The sequence below is a fragment of the Rhinopithecus bieti genome, unplaced genomic scaffold (assembly GCF_001698545.2).
Source record: "Rhinopithecus bieti isolate Rb0 unplaced genomic scaffold, ASM169854v2 scaffold_7884, whole genome shotgun sequence".
Taxonomy (NCBI): domain Eukaryota; kingdom Metazoa; phylum Chordata; class Mammalia; order Primates; family Cercopithecidae; genus Rhinopithecus; species Rhinopithecus bieti.
In genome coordinates this window covers 3,497,806-3,513,284 of record NW_016806331.1, presented here as the reverse complement: position 1 = coordinate 3,513,284, position 15,479 = coordinate 3,497,806, and the positions used below count along the sequence as shown (strand labels likewise).

The following is a 15,479-nucleotide window of genomic DNA, read 5'->3' as shown; positions in this document are numbered from 1 at the left end:
ACCCTAGAACTTAAAGTAAAAAAAAAAAAAAAAAAAAAAAAAAATCACAATACTTAAACTAGGAAAAAAAAAAAAACTTACTTTTCATACAGGAAAGTATTTGTGACACACAGTTAGGCAAAAATTTCTTAAATACAACATTAAAAACACAATCTATAATAGAAAACATGACTGATATAGTTTGGCTCTGTGTCCTCACCAAATCTCATCTTGAATTGTAATAATCCCTATGTGTCAAAGGCAGGACCAGGTGGAGATAACTGAATCACGGGGGCAGTTTCCCCCATGCTGTTCTCCTGATGGTGAGCGAGTTCTCACCAGATCTGATGGTTTTGTAAGAGGCTACCCTCTTCTTTCAGCACTTATTCTGTTTCCTGCTATCCTGTGAAGCAGCTCCTCTGCCACGATTTTAAGTTTCCTGAGGCCGCCATGAATTGCAGTTCCTATAATCCCCACATGTCATGGGAGGTACCTGATGGGAGGTAATTTAATCATGGGGGCAGTTATCCTTATACTGTTCTTGTGATAGTGAGTTCTCATTAGAACTGATGGTTTTATAAGGGGCTTTTCCCACTTTTTCTTGGCACTTCTCCTTCTTGCTGTCATGTGAGGAAGGACATGTTTGTTTCACCTTCCATCATGATTGTTAGTTTCCTGAGGCCTCCACAATCATGCTGAACTGTTAGTCAATTAAACCCCTTTCCTTTATAAATTACCCAGTCTTGGGTATGTCTGTATTAGCAGCATGAAACGAACTAATACTGTAAATTGGTACCACAGAGAGTGGGTGCTGCTGTAAAGATACCCCAAAATGTGAAAGTGACTTTGGAACTGAGTAACAGGCAGAGGTTGGAACTATTTGGAGGACTCAGAGGAAGATAGGAAAATGTGAGAGTTTGGAGCTTCCTAAAGGCTTCGAGGACTCAAGAAATAGGAAAATGTGGGAAAGTTTGGAATTTCTGAGAGATTTACTTAATGGCTTTGACCAAAATGCTGATAGTGATATGGACAATAAGTCCAGGCTAAGGTAGTCTCACATGGAGATGAACTTGTTGGGAACTGAAGCAAAGGTCACTCTTGTTATGCAAAGAGATTGGCGGCATTTTGCCCCTGCCCGAAAGATTTGTGGAACTTTGAATTTGAGAGAGATGATTTAGGGTATCTAGTGGAAGAAATTTGTAAGCAGCAAAGCATTCAAGTGGTGACTTGGGTGCTGTTAAAAGCATTCAGTTTTATATATTCACAAAGATATGGTTTGGAATTGAAACTTACATTTAAAAGGGAAGTAGAGCATAAAATTTGGAAAATTTGCAGTCTGACAATGTGACAGAAAAGAAAAACCCCTTTTCTGAGGAGAAATTCAAGCTTGCAGCAGCAATTTGCACTAGTAACAAGCAGTCAAATGTTAATTGCCAAGACAATGGGGAAAATATCTCCAGGGCATGTCAGAGGTCTTTGCAGCAGTTCCTCTCATCACAGACCTGGAGGCCTAGGAGGAAAAAATGGTTTCCTGGGCCAGGCCTGGGGTGGGGGTAGGGGTGTGGAGAGACCTCAGGACATGGTGCCCTGCATCCCAGCTGCTTCAGCTCCAGCCATGACTAAAAGGGGCCAAAGTACAGCTCATGCTATTGCTTCAGAAGGTGCAATCCCCAAGCCTTGGCATGTGGTGCCGAGCATGCAGGTGCACAGAAATCAAGAATTAAGGTTTGGGAACTTCCACCTAGATTTCAGAGGATATATGGAAATGCCTGGATGTTCAGGCAGAGAAGTTTGCTGCAGGGCTCAACCCATCATAGAGAACGTCTGCTAGGGCAGTGAGGAAGGAAACTCTGGGGTCAGAGCCCCACACAGAGCCCCTCTGAGGTACTGCCTGAGGGACTGTGAGAAGACGGCTACCATCCTCCAGACCCCAAAATGTTAGATCCACCAGCAGTTTACACTGTGCTCCTGGAAAAGCCACACTCAATGCCTGTCCATGAAAGCAGCCAGGAAGGGGCCTGTACCCTGCAACGCCACAGGAGTAGAGCTTCCCAAGGCCTTTGGAGCCCACCTCTTGCATCAGTGTGAGCTGGATGTGAGACATGGAGTTAAAGATCATTTTGGAATGTTAAGGTTTAATGACTGCCCTATTGGATTTCGGGCTTGCATGGGGCCTGTAGCCCCTTTATTTTTGGCAATTTCTCCCATTTGGAATAAGTGCATCTATCCAATGTCTGTAACCCCATTGTATCTAGGAAGTAACTAACTTGCTTTTGATTTTACAGGCTCATAGGTGGAAGGGATCTGCCTTGTCTCAAATGAGGCTTTGGACTTGGACTCTTGAGTTAATGCTGGAATGAGTTATGACTTTGCAGGACTGTTAGAAGGGCATGATTGGGTTTTGAAATGTGAAGTCATGAGATATGGGAGTGGTCAGGGTGAAATGATATGGTTTGGCTGTGTCTCCACCCAAACCTCATCTTGAATTATGGTTCCCATAATCCCCATGTGTTGCAGGAGGAACCCAGTGGGAGGAAATCATGGTGGCAGTTACCCTCATGCTGTTCTCATGATAGGTGAGTTCTCACAAAATCTGATGGTTTTAAAGGGGCTTTTCCCCCTTTTGCTCGGTACTTCTCCTTGCTGCTGTCATGTGAAGAAGGACATGTCTGCTTCCCCTTCTGCCATGATTGTTAACTTTGCTGAAATGTGAGTCAGCTAAACCTCTTTATTTATAAATTACCCAGACTCAGATATGTCTTTATTAGTAGGGTGAAAACAGACTAATCAACCTCCACAGCCATGCAGAACTGTGAGTCAGTTAAATCTCTTTTCTTTATAAATTACCTAGTCTTGGGTATTTGGAGTGTGAGAGAAGACTAATATAAAGATAAATTTGAAATAAAAATTAAAAAGCTTTGTCTAATGATACCATCCAAAAGTGAAAACACAGACACTATGAAAAAATATTTGTAATGCACATATCTGTCAAAGGATTTGCACTGGAATTTATGAAAAACTTTTATGAATAAATATTTACGAAGGTAGACAACATAAGAAAATGAGCAAAAAGATTTGAATATACACTTTACAAAGAAAATGTACAAATAAAAAGCACATGAAAAGATGTCAACCTTCAACAGTCAAGTAAGTGCAATGAGATGAAATACCACACACCATCCCCCAAACTGGCTAAAGTGAAAAACATGAACAATACCAAGTGCTGGGAGAGCAGATCAGAGAGAATTCTCATATATTGATAGTGAAAATGTTAAATATAATAAAACTTTCGAAAAAAAAGTTTGGCAGTTGGTTATAAAATTAAACATATACTTACCATATGATACAGCAATCCCTTACCTATTTACAAACAAAAATAAAAACATATATATCCCCACAGTTTATACGTGAACATTTAAAGCAGCCCCAAACTTAAGCAATCTAAATATTTAATAAGTGAATGAATAAACAAAATGCTATGTTTCCATACAATAGAATACTACTTAGTAATCGAAGGGTATAAATTATTAATACATGTGACTATATGGATGAATCTCAAAAAAAAAAAAAAAAAACTAGACATACAAGCTCCTAGACACACAAGAATAGATACCATATAATTCATTCTATATGAAATAATAGAAAAAATGAAACAAATCAATAGAGAGACTATAGATTAGTGGGTTGTCTGGATTCAGAGTTTATAGAAGGGAGATAACTGTAAAGGATAAGAGAACTTCTTGTGTTGACCGAAATATTCTATAACTTGATTGTTGATGATAGATATTGTCTGGACAGGGCGGGGCGGGAGAGAACAAAGGCGACTAAGATGGCGCATTTCCGGGTTCTTCATCACCAACTTTTCTACGCCCGGGAAAAGCACAGACCAACTGCGCAAGCGCAACATGACGTCTGATCGAGGAAACCGAAACTTACCCGGCCACGCCTACAGAGACGCCCATGGCACGCCCTTGTCCCACCCACTGCCCTCCCGCTTCTGAGCCCAGAACATAAAAGCCGCTCCGGGCAGACGCGCGGCGTGAACTTCCTCGGCCCCTCCTCATATGCGGACCTAGGAACCTCGCCACAGAACGCTGGAGCCACTTCCTCAGCCTCCACCGCAGGAGGCCGGTGAACCTCGCCCTTTCCCCTTCACATTGGCTGGCTAATAAAACTTTTGTACTTCGCCTACTTGCCTCATCTCTGGTACCTGATCCGGTGGTCGCATAAAACAAATCAGATATATGAGTGCATATATTTCTCTAGAATGAATACATTTAATTTTATGTAGAGCACACTCCAAAAAGTTGACAGATTTGGGAAATACAGAATAAATACACAACCCAGCTCACACAGAATTTATATTCTAGCACTCAATTCAAAAAAAGTACTTGCAACTCTAAGGGAATAAACAGGAATATGTTTAAAATGTATGTGGGTTGCTATTGGTTATGTTTGACAAGGCATTATAGGCAAAAGACAGCCTTGGTTTTCTTTTTTAATAAAAGGTTAAGGGCAACATAATAATACAGATAGCATCTCCATCTTATGTGTATCGGCAGCATTATATATATATATATCTGTTATTAGCACTTAAGAAATTATAAATAGCATATTGTACTTATCCTTATCCTTTATAGGAATTTGGATTTTATAAGTAGTGATGGAAAGTAACTCAAGTAAAATTCATAAATACTATTATCAAAGATACAAATAATATTTAAAATTATATTTACATCTATACACATGTATACCCCACTGCATGCACACGTAGGCCCCTCAAAATATTTGCTTACCTAAGACAGGTTAATCTCCATCCAATGCTTCCTTCTTCTTAGGACTGCACTCCATCAATTTTTTTCTTTTTAAATCTTTTTAGACTGGGGCTCTCACCCATACATTTAAATGAGCTCTACTTCTAGGCCGAAATACAAGGGAAACCAACAAATAAAAATGTTTCCACTTCATAGGTCCCTCTACCTACAGTGTTGTCTCTTACTTTTACCATCTAAGCTCCTCAAAGACTTGTCATCTGTTTCTTTACTTTCACCTTTCATTTACTACTCATCCTGTAAGTTCTTCCACCACTCTGTTGAAACTACTCTTGTTAGTGATACTTTTTGTTGCCACATGAAATGGTCATTTTTGCATCCTTATCTTGTTTATTCTGCAAACTTTGAAATAGTTAGCAACTCCCCTCTTTGCAAAATGCTCTGCATTTCTGGGTTTCCTACTACCTTTCTTTCCAGAGAGTTTCCTTCATGAGCTGTCTTAGCCTATCCCTTAAATGTTAAGGTCTCTCAAAGCTGAATTATTTTCTCATTCTATATATTCTCTGATCTCATTCATAGTTATACTTTCAATGACCATCTATATACGTAGGATTATATACTTACATGACTTTCAAATTCATCTACTACCAGCTTTCTCATGAGTTCCCCACCCTAGATTCAACTATCTGACAGCTCTGATCTTGCAGAGGCAGTATAAACTCACGATATCCAAAACTAAAAATTTTCAAGCCAAACCATGCTTTGTGTCTTAAGTTGCCTATTTCAGTGAATTACCAAAAGCAAAAAATTGGACCCCATACAGAAAAATATATTCTCTTGCATAAAAACATACTTATATATATAAAATATCTGTGTCACAAACACACACATGCACACACACACACTCTCTCCTTTATCAATGAGCATCTACTGCTGCTCTTGTATTCCCACAAAGTCTCTGGTTTCTCTTCCCTTAATATCACTCAAAACCATCAAAATCTCGCTATTCTTACCCACGTACTTTAGTTTGGGCTACCAACATTCTCAAGTGTGAAATTAAAACAGCTGTTTAACTACATGCTACTAATATTCCTTCCCATCAATTCAATTTTTACACTTTAGCCACAGTAGTATTTCTAAAATGGAAATCTGAACAAATGTCACTTTCTAGATAATGCCTTTTAATGGCACCCAATGTTCTTTCAGACAATGTGGCAGATAAGGTCCTTTACGATCCTTCCTATGAAATACAGTCATGAAAAATTTAGCGCTCTCATATAGCCTTACCCTTAACACTTATATTTTCTCAAATGAAAGATTTTAATATGCGATTCCATCTGCCTCTTTCATGCTAATCTCTCAGTTCTGACCTCACTTAGATCCCTGAACTTTGACAGAAGTCATCGTTAGTCCTATAAGTCTTCCTTCACCTAATACTACAGAACTATATGCCCTTAAATGTAGTTTTGTATTACTATTCATTCTATCCTAACTTGTATGATTTTAAAATTATATCATCTGTTCTACTGCTTACTAGAAGAACTATATCTCACTCCCTCTTTGTTACATTCCTATAACCAAGCCAAGTGCCATGTCATACAAAAGTCCCTCATTAAATAAGGAGGAGAGAGGGACTGTGATACACTAAGAAATATATTGGTCTTTGCCCCTGGTTCCTGGCACAGAGATCCTAAAGCCTTGGAATTTTCAGGGTGATAAGAGTGTCTGTAGTAGCTTTGAGATCAGCATGGTGGCTATCATCAGAAAAACTGAGACATGAATAAAGGGTTGAAACTTTCAGCCTCATCCCTCCAGCATCCAATGGCTTAATAAGTTACACCTACATAATGAAACTCCTAAATGAAGGGGTTCAGAAAGCTTCTGCGTTGCTGAATACATAGAAGTGCTGGGAGAGTGGCCGGTGTCATCATCAGAGAGAGCATGGCTCCTTCCCTCCCCATAACTTGTCCTGTGTATTTCTTCCATCTGTCCATTCCTGAATTGTATCCTTTATGATAAACCAGGAAACGTAAGTAAAATGTTTCCCTGAGTTCTGTGAGCCATTCTAGCAAATTATCAAACTGGAAGGGGAGACCAGTTGTAGAAATTCATAACTCTGTAGTCAAGTCAGAGGAAACTGTGGGTACCCTGGGGACCCAATACTTGCAACTGGCATCTGAAGTGAGGTCAGTCTGGAACTGAGTTGTTAAACTTGTGAAGTTGAACGTTAACTTTGGTGAGTTAGTGTCAGAATGGAATTGAATTGTAGAATACCAATTTGGTGTCCAGGAAGTTGGAGAACTGGTTGTTGATTCAGAAAACTCCTACACATCTGGTGTCAAAAGTGTGAGTTGAATCAGTACAGAGGAAGAAAAGGTTTGTCTAGTATTCATATACAACAGTGACACCAAAGTAAATTTTGTAAAAAGTAAAGGTTCTTTGACAAGACAACATATGAAATACCAGTAACAAACTTTTATTCTAAAGACTAGAAATTAGAAAACCTGAATCCCAGCCCTGGTTCTGATACGAGCTATACAAATGGTCTTAGCTAAGAATTACTAAGATAATGCAGCCAATAAACACCCACAGAATATGCCAAGTTCTAATCTAAGCACTATGCAAATCTGATGTCATAAAATACATGTAACAGTACTCTGAGGTAGTAATTACTTGTGTATCTCATCCATGGAGGACAAAAATGACGCACAGAGAGATTAAGAGACTTGCCCTAAGTGACAAAGCCAGGGATCAATTCATACAGTCTGACTCTAGACTGCATGCTTCTAATTACTCTGCTTTAGAATTAACTTAAATTCTTATCCTGAAAAAGGGAGAGACAGAGAGCAAGAAATAGAAAAGGTTGAACTAAATGATTCCTAAGGAACCATACAGCTATTAGATTTGCACTTTTCTCAAAAACATTTCTGTTGTTGTTAAACTTAATGTACTAATTTCATTTGAAATGGTATCTTAAGAAATATAATTTGAAAAACAAATGTGGAGTCACTATTTCTATATCTTACATGATTTTATTAATACATACTAATCAAATCTCCCTTTTGCTTTTTTTTTTTTCTTTGAGACGGAGTCTTGCTCTGTCGCCCAGGCTGGAGTGGAGTGGAGCAGCGCGATCTTGGGTCACTACAAGCTCCGCCTCCCAGGTTCATGCCATTCTCCTGCCTCAGCCTCCCGAGTAGCTGAGACTACAGGCGCCCACCACCACGCCCAGCTAACTTTTTGTATTTTTAGTAGAGATTGGGTTTTCACCCTATTAGTGAGGATAGTTCAATCTCCTGGCCTCGTGATCTGCCCGCCTTGGCCTCCCAAAGTGCTGGGATTATAGGCGTGAGGCACCACAAAGACTAATCTTTGCTTTTTAAGCACGCTTTATCATACTGAACTGCTTATAACCCTATAAATGTCCTGTGGTGTTCCTCACCAAGTATTTCCAATCAATAAACAGGGGATATCTTTCCATTTCCTTGGGTCATTTTAAATTTCTTTCAGTCATGTTTTGTAGTTTGTAGAATACAAGTTTCTTATCACCTTAAACTTACTCCTATCTTTTATTCTTTTAGATACTATTGTAAATTATATTGCTTTCTTAACTCCCTCTCCAATTTGTCATTTCTGGTGTGTAGAAACACACTGATTTTCATGTATTAACCTTTTAATCTGTAACTTGGCTGAATCATTTTAATAACTCCATAATAGGCCACTTTTGACAAGGCATTATAAGAAAAAGACAAGCTCAACACTGAATTCATAGAAAAAAGAAAATTCTCAAGCATCAAATCAAAGGAAATAGAAAAGTACAGAAATTTGAAGACTTGCATGCACAACCACTTAAAAACAACTAAGGAGGCTTTCAGCAACAAATACCAGCTACATCTGCCCTTGCAGCAAGTAGTAAACTAAGTGTGTTAGCCACACTCACTATGTGTGTAAAAACTCAATGAAGTGCCCCCAAGCAGAGATAAAGCTCTGGCTGTTTTAGACTATATGGTTTAGGGAAAAGAGACCACAAGATTTCTTCTACCCTGGTTTGATAAAATGAATATATCCCTGCAATAAAATAGAAGGACAGACAGGCAAATATGAGGTTCAAAGCATATAAACATATTAAATCTAGAAAGTGGTTCTCTAACTTTACAAAGGCAGGATAGTAAAAACAATTTTTTTCATAAAGAAAAAAAAAATAGCAAGTAGTTCTCTAAAACAACTGTGGATATGGCCTTAACAGAGCTGACTACTATAAAAGACAAGATACCAAAGGAATCAGTACCCTTAGCTGTAACTATTTGCTACCTAAAACGACACCTGGGATCCCAGTATTTTGCAGACAGGAAGCAGGTTCAGAAATGGTATAATCTTCAATTATACAACTGACCCCAATCTTGAGAACAGGGTGGTTCATTTATAATCTCCATTTAAATTCTACTCCTAATTTTATTTCTTAATTCTTAGTAAATTTTCTTCCAATGATATAACACAGATGCTCTATATGAAGTCAATTTAATTTTCACATAGCAAATTTTATATCTTTGAGAAATATTACTAGGAAATTCATTTGAAATATAGTCAACAAAGTTACTAAAAATTAAAAAATCAACAAGACCACAAGGAGCAACATACTAGGAACCCAGTCAAAAAACTCTGAAAAGACAATCATGGTAAATAAAAGAGCAATCCCTACTCGTGAGCAAAGGCTCTTATTTAATCTATCCAGTGAGATTTTAAAATTGTTATTTACTAGTGATAGCTGTGTGCGTCTGATTTTTCTCCTTTCCTATTGCGAATGTTTACAGTAAACACCCTGCCTTTGTCTCACCACTGTATACTAGGCATGTTGGGAAAAAACAATTTAGATTGTAGTTCTACTTCTTCAGGTCAAAAGGGACCATATCTGGACCTGATAATGTAGAGACTGCAGCACACTATTCCCCTCCTATTACCCAGAGTCCCTGGACTTTTGAGCTTGAGGCCCCAGCTGAATGGAACTTTCAGATTTTCTCCCAAGAGGACAAGATATGTTAATTTGCCTCTGAATATTTGGTGAACAAAAGAAAAGAATGTGGTATATTTGTGCTATTCACTAAGTATTTCCAGTTCTCTCCCTTCTAAGTTCATAGTAGGCTCTCACTCTCTGGCCCCATTATGACTGGGTGGAACCATGTGGATATAAATTGAAATCGAATGTGTCATTTCCAGGCCAGAGTATTTAATTACAGATACAAATCTAACACGGCTCTATTTCACGTCGAAATTATATCAGGTAATGTTCCACGTTGGAATTACACTATCAGCTGAGTTCCGAGGGTGAGGACAACACGAGACAGGGCCCCAAGACAGACCTCGATGAGTATGTAGCATGAGTAAAATATAAACTTTTGCTATTTGAAGCCAGAGAGTTTAGGGCATAACCAAGTCTATCTTGGCTAATATATGCCTCATGCTGTTTCTATCCATTCATAAAGTTTTATATTTCATATCTCTTGACAGCCTGGTACTTCACTACCTAAAACAGTATAATTATATTTGTGTATTTCTCTGTGTATTTCCTCTTCCAAGCCACTTATTAAAATGACATTGGAAAATATTTAATAGAACTGACCCCAATCTTGAGAACAGGGTGGTTCATTTATAATCTCCACTTAAATTCTACTCCTAATTTTATTTCTTGATTCTTAGTAAATTTTCTTCCAATGATATAACACAGATGCTCTATATGAAGTCAATTTAATTTTCACATAGCAAATTTTATATCTTTGAGAAATATTACTAGGAAATTCTTACATACATTATTTATGCTATGACCCATCTATAAATCTTCTTCAGCTGCTTTGTTTAATGAAAAGCAGCTAATAATTTGAGCTGTTTAAGATATTAAATCAAGAAAAGAAAACAATTTGAACAGAAAAACTCAAATAGAAGCCAATTCCTGTATAAAATGAAAGGTAACATAAACATATATAAGTGATTTAAAAATTCAAATATTATTTACAAATCTTATCTCACTAAAAATCATTTACTTGCTATAATGCATTCATGGATATCTCTTTGCTTCTGTTATTTGGAGAATATATTATAACCCATAAATTAACACAAGAATAATCATTAATGTGGGGGAGAACCACATATTTCGGGTCTTTCATTCTATTTTGAGTCTGTCATAAAATTCTCAATCTTTGAGTTTACATAAGCATATTTTTTCTCCAAAATATACCAAGGAAAGTAAATGGAATGGAACTGAATAAACAGTTATAGAGCTCTCAGGGGAGAGAGTCAGGAGAAAAGTATAAATATATAATGGATGTGCACTTTTATTACCTGAGCATTTAGCAACTCCTCACACTTGTGTGCCTGTTTCTCAATTGCAGAAATGTACTGTTTTTCAATAGCTTCTACTTGTTGCTTAACTGAAGACTGCAGTAGTGCCTAAAAACAAGCAAAAAAATCATTTGGATCACAGACAAAACTTGGAATCTACTGTTGGCATGAGAATATTTTTGACAGTTGTACATACTGTAATATGATAGTCTCCTAAATTACAAAATATGTATTTGTTAATACTGAAGCACACTTATATATAACATTACTTTCAGCTTTTGCTTTTATATTTTCCTATTGCCAAGATAACAGTTTTTTGGCTCAGACGTTCCTTCCACACATCTTCTCCTTAAAAAGGCCAAGTCATAGAAGGTGATAGAGAGGGTGAGTAGTTCTGTTAAATATATATTTGGTTCAGTGAAGACCACACAGGATGAAGAGTGTATGAAAGCTGCTGAAAAAAAAGAGGAAAAAAAAAAAAAAAGAGAAAAGGAAAAAAAAGCCAGACATATTTCACTGGCTGACAAAACTCCACATCCTCTCGGCACACTGTAATATCCCATGGGCCAAGCATGATCTTCAAGACCACAAGTCAAGTAAAAGCAGATGGAAACTTTGAGCAACTTCAAACATAAAAGAACTGCCCCCCCCCAGAAAGTTCACGCTCCTAATGTGAAAAGGTATAAGTCAAAGTACGTAAGTCAGAGTCTCAAGGCAGTATGCACAAAAAGTAATAAAATTTGGGAGACTGGGCACACTTAATTGGATACTGTAAATGCTGCAACTTAAGTCAGATAAATATAAAGATATTACCACTGTTTCAAGGAAAACCAAATCAGCATTTGATGATGTTCCACCCACTCACTTCCTTATTAGAGATGCTTAGAATATTATAATCTTTTTTCTTTCCCACTGTTTAGTTTTGTATGTTATATCAACAAGTTCTCAGTAATATCTTTCATGCTATTTATAAACTCTAAATCATTCTATAAGAACTATAGCAAATATTCTAAGTGTCTGCTTAAATAATAAACTACTCATAACCAAAATAATAACTTGAAACAGACACATCTTATAGAAAACAGACCGTTGGCACATTCACCAAGAAAAAACAAATCAGCCAAATCTCTTAATCTCTGTTATGAAAATAGATTTACTTGGTTGAAAACACTATGCAATAAGATGCTGGATAAATAGGCATGTATTTTTAAAAGCTGAGACGAAAATATTTGTAAAACTTCTAAGTCTCGAATTTTCAAATAACTAACTTTCTTGCGCAAAAGTAAGACTCTGATGATGCTACTACTCCTACAATTCAGTATTCGTCACTATGAAGCTGCAAAATTAGTAGCAAATTAATAAAGGAAAATGAAGCTCTGAGTTTTATCAAAATATAAGGAAAATGCTTACTAGAATTGCTTTAGCCCTTGATTTACAGTGCCTTCCAAAGATTCCACAGTGATTAATTTATGTAAGGCACAAAAGTTTAATCCTTTTAAACTGTGACTAGATGATATAAATCTAGTTTACCTGTGTGGAAACATACTATTTGTTGGGATTTCAGAAAAGTTAAAAAATAATATAATTATAAAAAATTTCCTTACAATAATCACAGCATCTTTTGTAAAGAGAAAAAAATGTCATTCTATTTGGGGACCTGGGATATTATAGAATCATTTTGCTTAACAGAAAGAACTGGATTCACTTCCCAATTTGCCATGGCTCCAAACAATCCCACAATTTAAATATTCAACATTTAAATACTCAATATTCAACTGCAATTTGTAGTATATTATATCCTTTGGAGGACAGGTGAGTTAATAAAATAAAATAATATTCTCACTCCATAATTAAGAAACACAATTTGAATAGGGTAGTCTTCCTCTAGGGATTGATTTGTGTGCCATATACTCATTCTCCTTGAAATGTCAAGGAGGATAATGAGTAAAATAAGAGCCAAAGATGTGATAAGGGAGCATAAAGGAAATTTATGCAAGAGTAACTGGCCTCTTACATATTTCAAATGTCTCATCTTAGCCCCATTCAGTCATTTAAATCCATTGATCAACAAAAGGCCCACAAAGGTAGGTATATAATGATTTTTTCAAAAGTCTTCCACGTTGTGCTCAGTCTGAAGTTGAAGACAATCATTCCCTTGATAATCACACACTGTAGGTATATGCTGGATGCCTATCAGAGAAAGAAAGTTGCCCCAACCCTGGTGACCTGTTAAACTCACCACTATACACAAAGAACATTCAAAGATAAGAATAGCTGTTCCTTGTATATTCTGGATATTAGTCCTCTGAAACATATGGTGAAGATTTTCTCCCATTCTGCGGGTTGTCTGTTTACTCTACTGACTGTTCCTTTTGTCATGCAAAAGCTCCTTAGTTTAATTAAGTTCTGCCTATTTGTCTTTGTTTTTACTGCATTTGCTTTTGGGGTCTTAGTCATGAAATCCTTGCCTAAGCCAGTGCCTAGAAGAGTTTCTTCAATGTTATCTTCTAGAATTTTTATTCAGGTCTTAGATTTAAGTCCTTGATCCATCTTCAGTTGATTTTTGTATAAGGTGCGAGATGAGGATTCAGTTTCAATCTCCTAGATGTGCCTTGCCAATTATGCCAGCACCATTTGCTGAACAGGGTGTCCTTTCTCCACTTTATGTTTTTCTTTGCTTTCTCCAAAGGTAGTATTTTGATGGAAATTGGGTTGAATTTGTAGACTGCTTTTGGCAGTATGGTCATTTTCACAATATTGATTCTACCCTTCCATGAGCATGGGATGTATTTCCATTTGTTTGTGTTATCTACGATTTCTTTCAGCAGTGTTTTGTAGTTTTCTTTATAAACGTCTTTCGACACCTTGGTTAGGTATATTCCTAAGTATTTTATGTTTTTGCAGCTATTGTAAAACGGGCTGAGTTCTTGATTTGATTCTCAGTTTGGTTGCTGTTGGTGTATCGCAGAGCTACTGATTTGTGTACATTAACTTTGAATCCTGAAACTTTGATGAATTAATCTATCAGTTCTAGGAGCTTTTTGGAGAAGGCTTTAGGGTTTACTAGGTATACAATCATAACATCAGCAAAGAGCAACAGTTTGACTTCCTCTTTACCGATTTGGATGCCCTTTATTTCTTTCTATTGTCTGATTGCTCTGGCTAGGACTTACATTAGCAAGAAAAAAATAAACAATCCCATCAAAAAGTGGGTTAAGGACATGAATAGACAATTCTCAAAAGAAGGTATACAAATGAAACATATGAAAAAAAATGCTCAACATCACTAATGATCAGGGAAATGCAAATCAAAACCACAATGCGATACCACCTTACTCCTGGGAGAATGGCCATAATCAAAAAATAAAAAAAAAAAAATAGATGTTGGAAGGGATGTGGTGAAAAGTGAACACTTTTACACTGCTGGTGGGAATGTAAACTAGTACAACCACTATGGAAAACAGTGTGGAGATTCCTTAAAAAACTAAAAGTAGAAATATCATTTGATCCAGCAATTCCACTACTGGGTATGCACCCAGAGGAAAAGAAGTCATTATATGAAAAAGATACTTGAACACACATGTTTATAGCAAAACAATTCACTTTTGCAAAAATGTGGAACCAGTCCAAATGGCCATCAGTCAGCGAGTGGATAAAGAAACTGTGGTATAAACATATGATGGAATAGTCCTCAGCCATAAAAAGGAATGAATTAATGGCATTCACAGCAACCCGATGGGACTGAAGACTATTGTTCTAAGTGAAGAAACCCAGAAATGGAAAACCAAACATCATATGTTCTCACTTATAAGTGGAAGCTAAGCTATGAGGTTGCAAAGGCATAACAATGACACAATGGACTTTGGGGACTTGGGGGAAAGGGTAGGAAGGGGGTGAGGGATAAAAGTCTACAAGTTGGGTTCAGTGCATACTGCTCAGGTGACGGATGCACCAAAATCTCACAAATCACCACTAAAGAACTTACTCTTGTAACCAAATATCACTTGTTTCCCCCAAAACCTATGGAAATAAAAAAGTAAAAACAAAACTAAGAATAGCTAGAGTACCGAAGCTGGAGTTAAGAGTGGAGCGAAATGATTAGGCAAGAAGGCAGGTGTCAGGTATTAAAAGAACTTGTATGACAACAAGGAGTTTAAGCATTGGTCCTACTGCTCAACACTGTGATGACTAGTGCCATAATCCAAGCAAACAAGGTAATTTCCAAAGCTGCCCCTACTACTAGATTAAGCATTGTGGATACACAAATACACATTGATACTAGCCACATGCCTTTATAACTTGCTCTATTATTATATAACTGAATATTTATCTTCCAGTTTAATGTATCATAATACACAAAGACTCCTTTACATTTCTCATATCTCATAATACAAT

At 37.0% G+C, this 15,479-nt stretch overlaps 1 protein-coding gene across 1 annotated transcript in view; it reads right to left on the bottom strand.

The window, feature by feature from the left end:
• LOC108531943 (coiled-coil domain-containing protein 91) overlaps positions 1-15,479 on the bottom strand; it is a 192,911-nt gene that overhangs the window by 157,559 nt on the left and 19,873 nt on the right. Inside the window, exon 2 of the mRNA XM_017875599.1 lies at positions 11,085-11,192. Coding sequence (XP_017731088.1) covers positions 11,085-11,192 — 108 coding nt within the window. The remainder of the gene's footprint in view (positions 1-11,084; positions 11,193-15,479) is intronic.